This window comes from Empidonax traillii, unplaced genomic scaffold (genome assembly GCF_003031625.1).
Source record: "Empidonax traillii isolate 1590-97213 ecotype Southwest subspecies unplaced genomic scaffold, ASM303162v1 scaffold20:size5563877, whole genome shotgun sequence".
In the NCBI taxonomy this organism is placed as follows: domain Eukaryota; kingdom Metazoa; phylum Chordata; class Aves; order Passeriformes; family Tyrannidae; genus Empidonax; species Empidonax traillii.
This window is the reverse complement of record NW_020955213.1, coordinates 120,544-138,647: the sequence shown is the minus strand read 5'-3', so window position 1 is coordinate 138,647 and position 18,104 is coordinate 120,544. Positions and strand designations below refer to the sequence as shown.

The 18,104-nt window shown below is 46.5% G+C and overlaps 1 protein-coding gene across 4 annotated transcripts in view; it reads right to left on the bottom strand.

The window, feature by feature from the left end:
• The window catches only part of LOC114064683 (synaptotagmin-like protein 2), a 44,898-nt gene that overhangs the window by 21,934 nt on the left and 4,860 nt on the right, over positions 1 to 18,104 (bottom strand). For 2 of the 4 annotated variants that reach the window (XR_003572797.1, XM_027897939.1), the window contains exons 2-8: positions 16,595 to 16,729; positions 9,996 to 10,557; positions 7,975 to 8,126; positions 4,153 to 4,246; positions 3,000 to 3,090; positions 2,737 to 2,830; positions 1,034 to 2,155 (exon numbers count right to left, since the gene is read on the bottom strand). Coding sequence is in view for 3 of the 4 variants with exons in the window: in XM_027897939.1 (XP_027753740.1) it covers positions 1,034 to 2,155; positions 2,737 to 2,830; positions 3,000 to 3,090; positions 4,153 to 4,246; positions 7,975 to 8,126; positions 9,996 to 10,096 (1,654 nt within the window). In the remaining variant the exon portion in view is untranslated. Of the gene's footprint in view, positions 1 to 1,033; positions 2,156 to 2,736; positions 2,831 to 2,999; positions 3,091 to 4,152; positions 4,247 to 7,974; positions 8,127 to 9,995; positions 10,558 to 15,301; positions 15,451 to 16,594; positions 16,730 to 18,104 lie in introns of all 4 variants that reach the window. The other 2 variants (XM_027897949.1, XM_027897957.1) reach the window with 2 other exon arrangements.

The following is an 18,104-nucleotide window of genomic DNA, read 5'->3' as shown; positions in this document are numbered from 1 at the left end:
AAAAGCCCTGAAAAATATTAGAGTGATCTGGTGTATAAATGGTTGGACTCAGTGATCTTAGATGCCTTTTACAACCCAAAATATTCTATGATTCTATGAAGGAAATGTTGGCATTGACCTGAGCTGTAACTCAGGATTTTCATAGGAGTTTTATGTGAGGTAGGAAATAAGCCAAGAAATGGCATAATTAAAAAATAAAAATCAGACGAGTGGAAAATCCTCTCAAATAGGCCTTACCCAGGTACATTAGGACAGGAAATTTGGAAAAAGGAGGTAAGATGCTCTCTCTTTCAAGTCTTTGCTTGGCAGAGAGCCCCCATGTAAAGTGAATTGCAAAGAACAATAATTTTTGCTCATAGTAACAATCACTACAAGAGCCCTTCAAACCCCGAGGAAGAAGCTGATAAAATGGTGATACTATTGACACCATCATGGTTGAGAACATGGCACCAGAACACAGAAAGATCAGACTCCTTGTTCAGTCCACTTTGCTTACAGTTTAATATCCAAATTCTTGTGCATTATAAAAAGACCCAAAATATCATTTAGGCACTGACAGCAAGCGACTTCATCAAGGTAGTCTAACAGCCAATGTATTCGTTTGCTTCACATTTTATTTCTTCTATTGGTGTCAGATTTATCTCTAATAACACAAATAATTCCTCCAGTCCCACATTTGAAGAAAGTACAATCTTGCCAGTGAGTGAAATAAGTGAGGTCCCATGACATGTTGTAGGTAGTGCTAAAAAAATGGAGGTCTGTCCAAGGTAAGGCACAAGGGCTGGGAGTGGGGAGGAAAGCAAGGGAACACAGCACTGCCTCCTTCCACACTCACACTGGGCTACACAACAAGAGTTGTTTCCAGAGCTGTCTGCTAAACACAATCCACACATGCTAACTCTGCACAAACTGCAATATAGGATAAATGGACAAATAAAGAAAATGTGCAAATGCAGAAGGGTTAGGGAAGAAAACAGGCTTAGGGATGGCTCTCTATTTGGATTTCACAGGGTGCAGTTACAGCCCTCAGTACCTGAGTAAACAGCTGAGTCTGTTCCCTGAACGGTTTCTCTCTCTCCAGAAGGTTCACCAGGTGTTGGCTTGTCTGAAGACTCGCCCATTTTTCCATCAGGTAGCTCTCCATTTATTTCCACGTTGTCATGAGTGCCCAAGTCAGATCTTTCATCTTTCCCATCACCATTTTCACCATCTGTAAGCACAGGCTCGATCATTATCTGCACCCTGCTCTCCAGGGACCTCTCTGTGTTCTTGCGCTCCTCTGCCACGATCAGCTCATCCGTAGGCGTCCCCAGCTCCATCGTGCTGCCAGGCACTTCCTTGGTGGGCGACTCGGTTTTGACGGAAGACGCTCGCACAGGCAATCTGGATTTCTTGGAGCAGCGCTGTGCCACCTTCTCCTCCTCTGGCATCAGCAGCTTCCCGTTGCTTTCGCTCAGCGAGTTATTTCTTGTCAGCAGGCCGGCTTTGCTCTTGGCGTATGTGGATCTAGGAGCGACAGACACTGAGCCTTTCCTCGCGGGAGCGACGTAGCTCGGCTCCTCCTCGCTGGAAGACAAAGTTATTGTCCTTTTGTAGGGGGTTCTTGTTTTGGGGAAGGTGCCAGGTTTCTCTTCACTGCTGTGGCCTTGCCCAGACTGCACAGAGAGCGAGCGGCACAGCTTGAACTGCCTGCCATCTGCCTCCACCCCACTTGGGTCTGACAGTGGGCTTCCCACTGCCACAGAGTCTGCTGCCTTCTCCCAGAAGTTCTTCAGGTTCTTGAAGTGTTCTCGATCAAGGCCGATATCCTCCTCTCTGTTACTCATTGATGAGATCGTGTAGTTCACTCCTTGCTTCCCAGCCTGGCTGCTTTCCCCCTCTGTGGGCAGTGGTTTGGGGCTTGCCAGCAGCTCTTTCTTTGTAAGGTTGTTCTCTGCTGGCCCCATGGGATTCACAAACTGTTCGGATCTGGGGGAGGTTCTGCTTGGTTTCCTCTTCACTGGTATCTTGCTGGGAGCATAAGCTTCTTCAGGTGGAGTTTTTGGCCCCACTGTGGTGCCAGTGGCCCCATCAACAGCTTCTCCTCCAGCTGCACTGCTGGGCTGAGGCACAGCATCCTCTGAAAGCTTGGTAGGCAATGGAGATGCTCCATGACCTACAACGACAACAAATGCTCACAGCCTGTCCCACTGCATCACATCAAATTTCCCTGGAAGGTCTGGGCTGCAGTTTCTCAAAGGGAAGCGAGAAGGAATTTTCAGAAACTATCAGTATATTCTTAATTCTTTCCCGTATTCAGACTCTAGAAAGCCCCCTTCCATCTGAAGAAAACCTTGAAAACTCCAGCCTTTCTCCCTGCAACAGGGCATGGAAAAAATCCCCTGAGCCCTAAAATGTTGCTCTGAGTTCAGGATTTATTGGCAGCTTCCCTTTCAGTCTGACAGGTTCCCTACTGGCTATTTGCTATGTATCAAAACTACACTATCCATTCAAGGCCAGAAAGAGAAGGTAAAATGTACTAAGAGCCCAGAGAAGTTTCAGTCATCAGATTGCTTTTTTCCTTGGTCCCTGTTGCCCTGGGCATAATCCATACAAATACTGGCAGCCCATTCTTACATGCCAAGGTAAGAAATACTCTTTGTTATTTATTTGTACACACACTGAAAAGCATTTTGTCTCTTGGTGTTTGATGTTGAGTAACAAAAACATCAATGGCTCACCGAACAACAAACTTACCTTTTCTAGACAAATGAAAGCCGTTTGTTGCAGCCACAAATGGACTTGTTCCAGTGTCACTGTCTGAGGAAGATACATCATGTATACTGGACCTCTGAACAGAAAACAAATCCTATCAGTGTATATATACTAGCAAGACTGGAAAAAACGTGTTTTGTTTGAGCACAGACACCAGGGCAGGCAGCCTGTGGAGCCCCTGCTGGTAGGTATAGACCGTGTGAAAGTCCAAGGAATAACAAAACCAAGTGCAGGGCCTGTACTACCTTGTGTGATGCAGACAAGTGGGCAGGAAGTCTTGGCTTTGGTTTTGGCAAAATTTGATGCTCTGCAGTTTCAAGAGCAGGTGTGCTGGACCTGTGGGAGAGGAGAAATGCCTGAACAAGGAGGTCTGTGGCAGTGATGTGCCTGGTTGGGTGATCAGGCAGCCTTCAACACCATCTCAGTTCTGCTCAGTTGCAGAACTTGCCCAATAAAAACAATGTGTGTCAACTACTTGGTTTATTCGGATTTTCCCCTCCTGGGAAGTGCCAGAAGAGCCCGAGAGCCATGCAGAAGGGAAATGCATTTCTATGCTATGGCCCAGGAAGGAACAGGCCACACCTTGTTTAGAGCTGAATGAGAAAAACAAAGCAAGCTTTTCAGGATTTATCCAACCCCGAAAAAACCTTAGAGGTTGTGCTGGTAATGCAGAAGCACCTCGGGCTTGTTGCCTCTGGATCCTTCATTAAACAACACCCACTGATCACCTGCAGGAGATCTGGAAGTGCTGTCAAGGCTCATATTTAATATTTAACTGGAGCAACCCCCACCTGTGAAGAATGGTCCCTCATTTTGCTGACAAAAAAATGCAGATGAGATGGGAACAACACTACATGAGTATGTGAATATTTTAATGGCTTCTCCGTAGTTCACGGATATCGAGTGAGGTCACTGCTTTGCTCGTTGCAGTGCTATCAGGGGATGTTTCTGCTCAGTCAGCACAATGTAAAATCCTACCAAGCCTTGATGGAGAGTGCTGAGCACTGGACACGGAGGTTGGCACCAGCAGGAAATGAGCAGTTTCCTCAAATAGTTCATTTTGTTAGTGTTGCTCCATGGTAAAAATTAAACAAATAAAACCATAATTACTTTGAAAAACTAACCAGCATATCCTGACATTAGAGACAGCTTCCATTTTACTGACCGCTTATCAAATCATGCAGGAAAAGGCCTTTGTGGGATAAGCACATTAGCACTAAGTTATTAAGGGAGGATTGATACTCTGACAATTCCTGGAAGATGGATTTAAAAAAATATCCTATAGAACCTATTACTTATACAGTCTCGGAACCTCATTTAAAGACCAGGATTTAATGGGTAGCATTCAATTTTCATCAGAAGTAAGAGCAGCAGCCAGAGCATTGCAGCAGAGGTTACCTTTCCACTCCTGCACCAGCAGTGCGCTCAGGGAAGGCAGGACTCAGGGCATCTTTGCTTTCCAGACCCATCTCGATGTGCTTATTGGCCTCATCTGTAATATAACAGAGACAACTGAGAAATGACATTTCATTGAACTTGTAATGGTTGATGTCTTTTGTCTGGGGAAAGAAAAAGCTCCCCCCAATGAAAATGAGTCCCACCAGCACAATCACTGGGGATTTAAGAGGAGATGGCTGTCAAGGTTTCTGCCTGCTCTCCCCACAGATGGGGGAGGCCCCAGGGCAGCACTGACTGCACTCCTCATGCAGCAAAGGCACTTCCAGACCCCACAGGTCCAGGGGGCCAAAGCGAGCTGCTAACACCTGACTCATGCCAGGAGCTGTTGCATCGCTGGAAACCTTCACAGGACACTGCTATGACTGTCAATAAAGTTAATCCGTTCCAGGATTTAAACTCAGCCATTTCCTGTTTTGACTCAAGTCATCCGATCTTGGCAAACAAAGGAGGAGGCCAATATAGTTAATGAGGAGATCCCTGTTATTTTTACTGGCACAGGGCTCAGCTATATCTTCTAAGCTCCCAAAGACCCTAAAGAAAAAAACAATAGAAGACAGTAACCTTTACAGCAGACTGCCAGGGTATAAAATTGCATTAGACATTTTGTTGGCAAATGGGCTTTCTTGCTACTGCAAAACCAAAAGGATTAAACTCTCAAACAGCGAGGAAAAACTCAGCTTAGTCTGGTTAACAAGATCTGCACATATTTATTCACATGCAGCTAGGTCTATTTTAAAGAGCAAATCTACCTGTTACAAGAACTGCCAAATCATTTTAGGATATATTTCATCACACAATACAATAGAATAGGAAGCTCAGAGGATTCAGAAGTGACATTAAATACTACAGCCTTGCTTTTTATCTGGTTAGAAAAGTGCAGAAGGCCCAAGAACGGGCCAGTCCTGCTGACAGACAAGCTGTGATATCAGTGTCACACCAGTGCTGCTCAGGTGGTGCCATCCAGCACCAGCCCAGTCAGCCTACAAGTAACAGGGGTATCCAAAGATTCATTCTCCCTTGTCTGTGCATCCCCATGGAGAAAAATGCTGCATTCCCAACTCTTCCTGCCTGCCCAGTGCCTGGCCGAGGTGCAGGGGACGCAGCAGCCTCTGCTCAGAGCTGCACAAGGACCACATGTCCGGGAAGTTAGGGAGTCACTCCCGCTGGAAGTCAAGGGTCTGGCTGTGTAGGAACAAGCCAGTTTTAGAGAGCAGGTTTCTGAGAGAGGGGCTGTGTCTTGCCCATGTAAATGCAGATGTGCACAAAGCATCACTGAACATTGTCTCTGGAGGTGTGGTTGGTGGCACGTGCAGGCCATGGCACGTGCAGGCATGGGAGTGTTTATTTATACAGAGAGCCACGTCCTCCTCTTCTGCCCCAGACCTGAGGGAGGGAGATGCCAGCAGGTAGCTGTGCTGGCAGTAGAGGAACCAAACACAGAGCTCCCACGTTCTCCCTTTGCCTGTCATGGTTGAAAAGACCTTCACAACCAAGGACTGCATTCGCTTCTCACCTCACTTCCAAAGGCACTGTGTTGTATTTGCTTTTCACTCACACTTCCCCCTCAGACAGAGCTCCCTGTTCCTGGCTGGCAGAGGCAGCAGGAGGTGTTCACTTCCACCCATCCAAATCACTGCCCTGCAAAATGGCTTAGCCACTGACACAGCTATGCCTGGCTTCTATCACCACAAACAAATAGCCTGATAGTATGTTATAATCCACCAAGACAAGCAAAAATGCCTTTGTTAACTTTAGGATGAGACAAAATAAGAAGCAAATTCCAACAGAAATTAGTAGTGGCCTGACCAGTTTAACTTGTCCACACATATATTTATATATGTATGTTTACAGACTGCTCTAACGCTTTTTGCTGCTTTACTCATTTCCTATCACTCTAAAACAAAGATACTCACCAGGGGAAAGCACAACTAACCCTGCATCAGGGCTCACTTGTCTTGGTGGGTGGATAAAAAAGTCTCTCTTGTAGATGATTTTTAGTTCTCAATTATTGCACATAAGCTTTAGGAGAAGTTATCATCAAATTTATCCATCTGTGCTGCTCTGTAGGCTGTAGTTTAAATAGTATCTATCTGTTCTATAGATTTGTATTACTGCCCATGACTAATGTTTTCTATTAGAATCAATACCAACAGTGAAAACCCTTAGGGATCCACACAACCCTCCCCTTCTGAAGGTTAAAACCCTCCTCCAGAAAAAGTCACAGGGCATTTTCCTGTGCAGGCACAAATTTCCACCCCGACTCAGCTCGTTAACCTTGCAAAGAGAACGCCAGTGATTATCTCAACGGGGCTTTTCCATGCAGGAATTTTCTCATTTCACTCCCTAACACAGGCTTAAGTCTAAAGACTTAAATTGGAAGTCGTGAACATGTTACATGGCTTTGACTAAACAAACATGCACTCCTTCATCACTCTGAAAGCCACCAGAAGGTGAGTGACCTTCCCATGGGGGGACAGAAAATAAGGTGTCAGCATGGCAAGCAAAGGCCCTTATCTCACCCACTGCAGACTGAACTGTGCACAAATGCACATCCTCAAAAAGCAGAGCATGCTCTGCAGAAATGGCCAGGCAACTCTGCCAAGCTGGAAAAGGTTTTATATGTTTAGCACTCTGGAGGTACGATAAAATGGTAAATTTAATGACATCGTGAATCCATAATAGCAAGGATAAAAGCAACTTCATATGAAATATGATGGGCCAGTTCTGCATGAGAGGTTCTAATGAAACTATGCTAAGCTGTGAGAGCTGTCAGGGATAAGTAAAAAGCAAAAAGAAAATGAGGCTCTCAGTGCAGTCCCTGGTCAGTGTTTAGCTTTGAGAATGTGTCCAAGTAACGTGGAGCTAGGACGGGTACACCAAACCCAGGCAATTCATGCTACACAGACATCCTGGCCAAGGAGGCCCATCAAAAAAGGAGTGATCTTTGCTGCTGCTCCCCAGGAGGGGGAACGGGAACGGGGAAAAGAACTGAACTGGTAGAGATGACATTTAAGAGCTGGACAGCAACTCCTTTATCTAACAGTAGCCTTTACTGCAAAAGAACAGAGCCCAGCTACAGGGTCCTTGTTTTAGGGACGGTGGCAGACTTTGAATTAGCACATGGTCCCAGATACACCCTTGCTATGTCACACAGCCTGGGTACATTTCAGACTTGGCCATAAAGCCCTTTTTACTTCAAAAACCACTTTATGCCATGGAATTATTTCCATGTAAAAAGCCAGGCATGGACCCTCTCAAGTGGGTAAATATGTGCCAGGAGATATCCCTTCACACAGATATGACTGACTCCACCACCTCAAAGGCCTGTGAGAGCAACTGGCTAGCTGCTTTTTTTAAATTTCTTTAGGAATTGGGGCAGGGCGGTGGGTTTGACCCACACATATCAGCTTGATGTCAGAACTTGTCCTACATCATCCCCTTCTCTTTTTGCTTCTATGGTAAGAAATTATACCAGTGGTGTCTAACAAACAGAAATTTGGGGAAGAAGAAGCTGAAGTGGAAAAAAGGCATTCACTGCACATGGCTTTTGCCTTGATCCTCTGCCACACTGTAATTTTTAATTTGGGCCCTGATTTTGATAGCAAAGGATGTTTTTCTAGTACTAAAAGCATAGCAGAGAATTCCCTTATCACAACACAAGGGCTGGTCCCCAACAGGTTATCAGTACTGGGAGACTCCCATTCTGGACCACTTTTTTGATCCATCAATTTGTTTTCTTAAGATACCCATTACCATACTTACTTTCTAGTTTGCCCTTTTTCCTCCTAATCGATGCCCGGAGCAGATCCGGCCCCTCTAAGTCTTCCTGAAACCGTTTCGCCTTCACTTCTGAAAACCATTCCCCTGTCACAAACTTCTTCTTCTTTTCATCCTTGATGGAGCCTTGCATCCGCCTGGAAGTCAGGAAGAGCATTACACACCAAAAAAAATCTCCCAGGTTGCAACTCTCCCCCCCATCCCCGAGCTACGTTTGTAACGATGTCCGCGCGGTTCACCCGACTGACACCACAAAGGATCCAGAGATTATGCTCTGCAATCACAAGGGTCAAACCAGCATTGAAACAACAGATGATTTATTCTTTATCTGAAATGGGAAGAGCTCCTCGTAAACACAGGCTTTCACCTCTTCTGAATTTCACAATTCCAAATCAGTCACCTGGCAAGGAGATTTGCCCATTTGCTTGGCAGCCCTGGGGGTTTAGGAAGGGGTGGGGCTGCTTGCATGTCTTGCCCTTCTCCATTTTATTTGTCTATTAATCTCTTTGTGAGTGGCAAAGCCTTCTGAATCAAATTTGATGCAAACTGCGGAAATAAATAATGATACTCAGGGAAGCAACCTGCCCCTGCAGCATTCCCCCTGGACACCGTGCCTCTCCCTGCTCCTCCTGCCATGCCAATTTTGGCACTCACACGGTTAGTTCTCCTTCCTGAGCATTCTCCTACTGTAACTCACTCGGGCACACCCAAGGCTGGTTTTTGGCACCTAAACCCGTCAATGCTCTGTTTCCTAGCCTGTACTCAAACCCTCCTCCAGTTATTTTTGGGTTTACACCATGGCTTGCTGAATTAGCTGCCTTTCAGCTGTTACTGCCTCCCACAGCTCACCACAATTCTGGGTCCCTGCAAGACCTGGGAGGCCAGGGGAAACCAAACACTCTTTTCACCAAACCTCCCTTGCAGAGCAGAAATAAACTGCATTTCAGAACAACAACAACAACAAAGAAGAAGAAAAAAAGAAAAAACCTTTCTGAAACCATGTTTCAATCCAAAGCAGAGGTAAGAGCACACAGACACATACACATCAAGCTGTTTCACGCCACCACCAGTTCTGTTTCCCCAGCTCTCACCTCAAGCAGAGGCCAGGGCACACAGGATCCCAGGAGCCCGCTGCAAAGCTGCCTGCCCCCCCTTCAAGCCCTGAGCATCCCTCCTACATGGGGCTTACTCTTTTTTTGGCTCAACAGCAAGTTGAAGACTCACATCCTTAGCTGGGATACGCTGGCACAGTGCCACCCACACTCACTGAACTACTTGCCATGGAGAATTTGGTGCCAGCTCCCTCAGCCTGGTACATACTGACAGTCCAGATGGTCTAATGGGTGGCATTTAAAAAGTGACAGCAGCAACAAGCAATCCTGATCAGCCAGACCTGAGCTCCGGGATGGCCAACGGCAAGTGAGATGAACTGAGAGAGAATTCCTGGCTCTAAACAGGTCCCTGCAAAGCTCTGGCAGATCATGTGGCCTTCAACTGCCCCCCCTCTGCCTGCGGGATGGATGGTGCACACACACCCCACCTCAAAGAGCAAAGAAGGGACATAAAGCAGAGAAGGGGGTGCAAAATCTCATTTTAAAACACTCCGTGGCACTTCTGTGCTACTGAGCGAGTAAAACAAGGTAGCAGCTACTTCCCTGCTCAGACCTCTGACACCAAGAAATCAGCATCTTCCTCCCCTGAGCAGGGAAGGAGAAAGACGCCCTTGGCATCTCTGAGGGCTGATGATTAATTCAAAAGGAGAGTTCAGTCCTGCAATCCTGCAGAGAGAGGACAGCAGCAACAGCAGGATGACTGAGAAGGCAGGAGGCACAATGAAAAGATCCATCGGGATCTGAGCAAAAGGGACAGCACTGGTGCAGCCTGCATGTCTCCCTGTTGCATGTACACAGACACACACACACACACACACATGCTCCTCTCTAAAAGAAGTGAAAAAATCCCCCCAAGGGAAGCCCACACCCTGCTGTTATTGCACACCCTCTCACCTGATGCGATCCCCGTCCTTCTTCTTCAGCTCTGCATCTCTCTGCAGAACCTTCATGAGCTTTTCATACTCCTCCTCGGTCAGGAAGCTCAAGTCCAACATCTTCCCTACAATCTTCTTCAGTTCCTCAGACAGCTGAAGTAATGACAGAGCAGGAACTAGTCCAGCCCAGCCCACCCCAGTGCCATGGGCAGCCCCTCGCAGCCTACCCTGGTGCGCCGAGAGAAAGGACTTCACCGCGGCATGGCTTGGGTGGAACTCGCGTTAGCACCTGGGCTTGCCCTTCCAGGCTCTTGGCTGGCACATTTTTCTGCACTGCCTGCCTTCCCCTGCCAGGAAAATTCTCTCAGCAAAACTCTGCTCCTTTGCTTCTCTTCAGGCGCAGTTGCAGCGCTTTGGAAGCCAACGTCAATCACGCAGGCAAGCACGGGAAGGAGCGAGCTCGCCGCCCGCCGGGGCTGCCTCAACAGGCACCAAAGCTCATCTCACCAACGGCAACCCCAGCACCTCTGGCATGCGCTGTCCTCACCAGGGAAGTCTGCCTCGGTGGAGCTCAAGCATCCCTGCAAAGAAATAACACCGAGATGCCTTTTATGATAAGCCTGACATATGGTAACCGACTGTGTACATTGGGGGTTTTTATTTGTTCTCCAGCACAAGTTCCAAAACAAGCTGCCCTACTTTCCTCCCAGTCCTGTGGTTCCTCACGTGGTATTAACCTAACCAAGACAATGTTTTACTTTAGCTGCTTTCCTACTAACAGGTAAACAGTTGACTCAGCATGCTACAAGCAAAATATGCATATAAATTACCGAATTGCTTGCTTGTTTTTTTTACCTCCATTCTTCTTTTCCTTGTTTCTTTCTGCCCTAAATGAGACCAAGGATAAGCAGCCAACCTTTGTAAAGCAATTGGAAAATGACAGAACAGCAAGTGTTACTGCTGCACGTTATGCCATGAAATACTAGGGACTGCTCATTTTCTAATATGTGTGTCCTTTGCTTTCTGCTGCACTGATATTTGCTATTCAAACAGTACTGGTGCAGATCACTTTGTGTTACAACAGACAGCAAAAATGGCCAGAGGCTGCAGGGCGTGGAGGAAAAGTAAATCAAGCGTTGCTTTGCTACTTTATTCCTTTTCCTCTCACCTGGCCAACTTGAGGGCAGGAAGGCACACCTCCTGCTCCTGTCCATGTAGGCAGTTTCCAGCTCACCAGGTAGAATTTTTCCACTGTTTCCAAGCCCGTCAGGCAACTGTGGGTTTCATCATACTTTGCTATTTCTCCCAAAGCCACAGCCTTGGGAGTTAGGTCATTAAAAATTAATAAATCCCAGCCTTCACGGCAAACAGGATCTGAAGGTCACCAGGCCCATTCCCTAAACCCAATGCCTGTGTCACCCTTACTCTCTGTCTAATCTGCCATTTTGAGAACACCAATCTCAGACCCTCCAGGCCACCTACTTCAGTGCTTTGCTAACTGGCAGCAAGCAACTCCTTCCCAGGTCTCTCTGATAGATGTCAGTCTGTCCTGGCTACCATGGGGATGCTCCCTTTGGAGCCATCCTCACAGAGTTTGACACTTCAGCCTCCAGGTTAACCAACCACAGCTCCATCAGGTTCCTCAGAGCTGGGGTTTTCATCCTTTTTGCCACTGCTCTGGACTGTCTCTGCATGGTGCCCCTCTTCTGTCAGCTGGCATATATCCAGAGTTGAGAAGCATTTCAGCTGAGCTTTGCTCATTTGACATCATTTCACAGATTTACATTATTTTATGGATGATACATTCCAAAATGTTTGTCTTTTTCATAATGGTGTAACAGCATCTTAGAATAGAGATCTGACATTAATGCTTACAAAGAAATACCACAGAACACTGCAGGAGAAGGCTCATGAAAGGAATGGCCACTGTCATAAAGCCTCTAACTTTTTGTAAAAAATCGTTGGACAAAAGGAAAAAACATTTCACATTTCTCTGAGGCTTGTATCACTACAATTATAGCCTTTATCATCTGAGAAACTACCAATACCACTCTAAATAGTTAACACAGAAACAGAAATAAAAAGCCCTGGTGAATCTCTACTGTTAAAACCTACGTTTCATCCAGCCTGGCATGGCTCTTCCTTGCTTGATTCCAACCATCTCCTCCCTCTGGCTCTCAGGCACAATCCTACTTCTACAAAGACATTTGCAGAAGTTTCTGGGACAGATTTTATTTTTAAAAAGGTATCTAGGGACATTTCACAGTATTTGCTTCTCAGGAACTTTTATTTATTTTTAACAAACCCATGACATGTGGGCTGAAACTAGTTCAGGAAACATTTTCAGTGAAGACTCATATTTATTCATCAGTATGGTAGTCAATTAAAAATAAAGGTTAATTCTTAGGCATAAAGGCCATCTCTTCATAAAGAGCCTTTTTCTCTTTTTTTTTTTTTTTTTTATCCCATGAAAATGTTTCATGTTACTGGAATAGCTCCATTAGAAGGAAAAGGTTTACAGAAACCAAACAGCCAACTCCTCCTCTTGTTTTATATAGTTAAAAATCAAACCACTTGCCGTGGGAAAGTGAGGTGGTTCAGAAGACCACTCCACCTGGGGGCTTTGCTGGAAGTCCTACGAGCTGCAAAGCTGCTGACCCAGACCTGCAGGAGTAAACAAGGCTGGGAAATGATCTCCACCTGCAGCACAGCCACGGGGCTGTCCCTGCTGCGATCTGAGCTCTGCAGCCTCTGATGGGTGCACCACACTGTCTTGGGCACTGCAGGGGCTTGAAACAGGAGAACCTCCCCATTAACCACTCAGGGACACAGCAGTAAGGGAGAGTGTGCTATTTGTTTACTTGGGTGTGCAAGTGCAATAGATTGAGGGTAAGAATCAACTGATAGGTACAGTTTGTCATCAGGCAGGCACTGCACTGTGCTCAACCACGGCCCACTCCCCCACAGTTGCTTAATCCCCGAGCTCACACTCCTGAAGCAGCACCACACAGCTTTGATTTGCCCTGTTAGATGGCACATAATCCTCTCCCCCCTCCAAGCCTTGTTAATAAACAGTTCAGACACCACAGGGATGATGCAGTACAAACACCTAAACCAAGAGATCCATAAGAAAGCCAGAACCCCGTGGGTCCCACACAGACAGGGATGTTTTCTGCGTGTTCTGCCCAGCCCTCACCCCACCACCTCTGCAAACAGCAGGGAAGGGAAACACAAAAGCCTTTCAGGTTTGCAGGGCAATGATGGGAGTCATTGTGCAGTGCTGGGGCAGATTTTACAGTAGAGTGGGACCCCTTCAGTGGAAGCCCTTTTTTTCAGCCCACTGATGGAAACTGGCTTAGGACAAACTGTGACAAGCAAAAAGAAAGTTGCACTCTCCTTCCCTCCCTGCTGGGTCCTGCCACTGTCATGGCAAAGCAGGTGGACAAAATGGATTATCAGGGCTACAAGAAAGACCACAAATCTGAGCAAAGGAGCACACTGGATGTCCAAAGGACTTTCTTTCCTCTAGCTGCTTTTCTAGGGAAGAGAACATCACAGAGACTGACTCGCACACTCAGCCGTGTTGACAAACGCTGGGTGTGGAGGGGGTGTGGAGACAAACAACAGAAGGACCCATCATGTGGCATAACTGGCTGCATCTCTTACTGTGATAGCTTTTGATTTCTTGTGGCCACCTCCCCAGGAAGAAGACAATGCTCCAGTCACCAGAGAAGATCCATAATGGTGTATTACACTGCTGTGCAGCTTGTCAAACACAGAGCCCAAACATCTGAACTCTCCTCAAAGCCCCACAGTCCCACAGCCTCACTGCACTTTAAACAAAAATGTACCTGCCCTTGATTTGTTTTGACCTGCTGCTTGCTTGTTTCTTTTGATATCCTCAAGTATTTTATTAGGATACCCGTAAGAATCACTCTGCACTCACCTGCTCCGTACTGTGCATTTTGCAGATCTTTGTCACAGCCACAGTTTCTCTTTCCAGAGAAAAGAAGTTTGTTGCTCACTCATTCCAGGTGTTACTCAGGGAGCTTTGCTCACTCCTCACACCCTCCTCAGCCCCCCACCTAGTTTACTACAGAACTGCTTAACAGTTTTCAGGAGAAAAAAGGCTCTTCCTAACAACTGTAGCCCCCGCTATCTTCACCTGCAAGAGTGATTTTGCAGCGCCAGGAGAGGTGGTGGGTGTCGTGCCTGGCTGCAGCTCTGCCACCAGGAGGGAGACAGGCAATGCCAGTCTTCACACAGGGCACAAAAAACAGCTCTGCCAAGCCCTTGGAGAAAGGAGAGCTCTGATCACCTGCAGAAAAGCTAAGAAGGATCCTAATAAAAGGAATAAGCCTTCCCTTTGTCGGCTGCTTGGACAGGGCACCAGCGAAGAGCAGTGCTACTCAGGGAGAACAGCAGCTCCAGATGTTCTGGAGCTCACAGACAGGGAAAGGTCAGGTGTTGATCATGGATCTGGGAGGGCTCCCATTTACACCAGCTGAGACATCTGTGACTTCTCCACAACTGCCCCTTTCTCCCTTCAGCAAAGCACCAGGTAGAATTACCCCAGCACCAACCCAAAATCCAGCCCCTAGAAGTGAAGGGGCAAACAAACACCAACCTTTCTTCAGCAGAGAGCAACATCCTGGTGCTGGGAGCACACCTGCCCTGGGGCACAGCAAGTGAAAGCACACTCAGACAGGCTGGACAACGCTCATTTCCTCGTTCCTCGGTGCTCTGCAGTGTCCCCACACGTGACCCAACCCAACCAAATTCCCAGTGCCTGCCTCCTCTCATTGCTGGCCACACAGGTCATGGGCCTGCAGCTGCGCCCACACAGAAACGCTTAAGAAGGTGTCGTAGTTCTGGAGCACTTTCCAAAATAAATAGTTTGACTAAGACCATGCAGGGTTTCTGCAGCAGTAAGAGCTATTTATGAAAGAAGGTATGTTACAGACCTTTTGCCTGAATTAATATATATCCTCTTTCTTCAAGTTTCTCTTTTTATTAGTGGAGAAGGGCATTGTTTGGGGAATTGTTTGCATTTTTTTAAATAACTCTCTTTCAAACAGTTTGATCAGGTGAAAATGAAATGCTTGTTTAGCCTAGCAGGCATGAAGCATAGCCTGTTTTAGAAATCAGATGCTGAAGGGGCTTCCACATTCTTTGTGCTCCATTTTCATTTTATTTCTGGGAGGTTTAACTCAGTTCCAGCTCAAAACTGAACTATGTTAATGCTCTTCACTCAAGCTCAAACTGCTCAGATGCACAGTACCAGCTCAGTGCTCTGGATGTCATCTGCCTACAGACACAAATTACCTGTAGTCCACCTTCAGGGCACTTCAGTCTCAGTCCTGAGTTCTCAGTGTGCACCTTTCCTTCAAAATCCTGCACATCTTCTTCAGCACTGGGACGTGCACAGATTAATAATACACACCATGGGCCAAGCAGCTTTCACTGATTAGACACTGTGTTGCATATAAAGGAAAAGGATGAATTTAGGAACTGTAAACTGCCCATTTGGTAGTCAGGACCCAGTATTTAAAACCCCAGTTTCAACCCCAAGGTGAGCGTAGGACCATCAAGACCCACCTCGCCCTTTGAGACCTGGAGCTGCACACAGGTCCATGTAATAAAGATATGAAAACCTCCCAACCCAAAACATCACAAACCTAGGACAGATAACGCTGATCTCACAAGGCTATTCATAGCCAGATGAAAATAGCAGCAAGCTGGAAAGGCTGCTTGCCTCTGCCCATACCTCTTTATCACACAGCACGCCACAATGTAAGGAAATAACCTCCTTTAGCTTTACAATGTGTGGACACTTCCCAATACCCTCATTAGTCGAGACAGCTCTTGTGGGGCAAGTCAAAACCAAAAGTAGCATTGTATTAAGAATGATGGATGTGGTCCTGGCACCCACAGCTATAATGCAGTTCCCAGTATGTGCTGTAGCCAACAGGACCGGAAAGATTTAGTACCAAAACTGCTACACCTGTGGAGTCTGTGATCAGCCTTGTACCTCCCTCTGTCTCATGCTGGAAGGTCCAGCCCCACTCTTCCCCCCATCTGGTTTCTCCTGCAGTCAGTGAAATATGCACAGGCGTTGCCATGATTATTTTACAGGCAAAATACTGATAGACACTATAATGCTCACAGGCACAGCACTCTGACATTTAATGGATGTACTTTACCAGCAGAGAAGAAATAAAAAGCAAACTTCAGGATGGTCTTTCTCTTTGGGAAGGATGGGCTGAAAACCAGTACAAAACCTCCTGCCCACGGTGAGTTTCACTCAGACCTGTGGCAGCTCGACTGATCTAAGTGCTCCCTTTTACACTTGGACAAGCCCTCAAGGTGCAAAAATACAGACAGGAGAGGCACTGCAGCAGCCTACAAACACTGCTGCTAAAGTATGAAATCACTGGAAAGGATGAAAATGCTCCTGAGGCACCAAGGGCTGTCCTACTGAAAAGGCGAGGGCTGGGCAGCAGACACCTCTACCCAGGACTGTTCTGCCCGTGGCTGCACTCACACCACTAACCCTCCCTCTCCCTCTCTGTGCTCACATCTCCCCTCTCACTGTAACGAAATAAATATATAAAATACCTGTCTTTTGTTTAGCCATTCCAAAGTGAAGCATCACGAGAGCTCTTCTGAGGTGCAGTATTTTCTCATAATTTGCCGTATGCCACTTGCAGCTCTGGACTGTCTAGTCCTTCACAGACCAGGAGCAGCTGTGAGCTACGAGAACAGAGAATATATTTAATATAATTATTATCTGAAAAGCTATTCCACAGAAAATGCTGTGGCTGCACAGGGTGCAATGATATTTTGTCTGACTTTCCCAGACAAATGAGGGAAACAGGTCTACTGTTCCTACCCAAAAACCTCCTAAGCAGCTAAGTCATATAGAAATGGCCTTCAGATGAGAGACAGCTGATAAGATAAAGAATAACCTCAAACAAAGCAGGCAATTGTGGTCTCCCAGAGCAGCCCACATATAAATGCATCTGTTACCATTACATAGAGAATGTCAAGGCCAAATTCTGGCAATGCCAGGCACAAATGCCAGAATTACTCAAGCTCAACTACTCACAGACTTCATACAGAGTTCTCTCCATTCAGTGAGGGCTGCACATGACACGACATGCCATTCCCACCTCAGACCTGCTGATGAGCAGCTGGTGCCTGCCAATAACCACCACTGAGGGCAGTTTTGGCAGGCCCAAGGGGCAGCTAGAACACAGCAGGTCTGACCCTAGTGATGGCTCTCCCCTCTATTGTGCATCCCAGAACAAAAAACATTGCTCAGTTCATTGTGAGCACAGCCCTGGGTGGTTTCATCCAGATTCAGTCATTCTCTCACATTACACTTTCCAATAATATCCAACACAATAGAGAATCTCTGCTGTTTTATCAAAATCTTTTCCCTCCCCCTCCCCCTGGGCAGCTTTAGTGAAGGATGTCCATTGATCAGGAATGGCCCTGAGATGTTCGTAGGTGCAGAGGAATTGCAGGAATTTATCAGAGCAAGCAGGTCTTCAGCCCAGCCTCTCGAGAGCAGCCAGCAGAAGATATTTTAGAACAACAATACAATGCTAAGCCAAAAAAACAAGCAAACTCCCCTATTCAGTGCACGTGGGGAATGCAATAACTGAGGAAATGCTCCACTGACCACATCAGAAGCGGGTGAACTCTGCTTATTTGCACTCAGCCTCAGAAATTCCACTGCTTCTGAAGAAGGTCTGAGACCCACAAGACTACAGAAGGTTCAGTTAAGGCTTCATTTTCCTTTTGTAAAAAAAAGATGCATCAGGATTTTTCCTCCCCTGTGCATTTCTACTCAGTGCAGTGTAATTGCCACATGAATAATTATGCCCACTGAACTCTACTCATCTCCTTCTAGCAAGGAACTGCATGGGGGGAATTTGTATTACACACAATTTACTTCCTTTTAGCCATTTTTAATTAAATGAACCATCCTGTGGTTACCACCTAGGATAAACAAAAGACTGAACTTCTCAGTCTTAATCATTATTTCCTAGAGCCAGCATTGCCAAAATGAAAAAAACCACCAAAACATCAAAGAAGTGTGACTCAGACTCCTTAAGGGCAA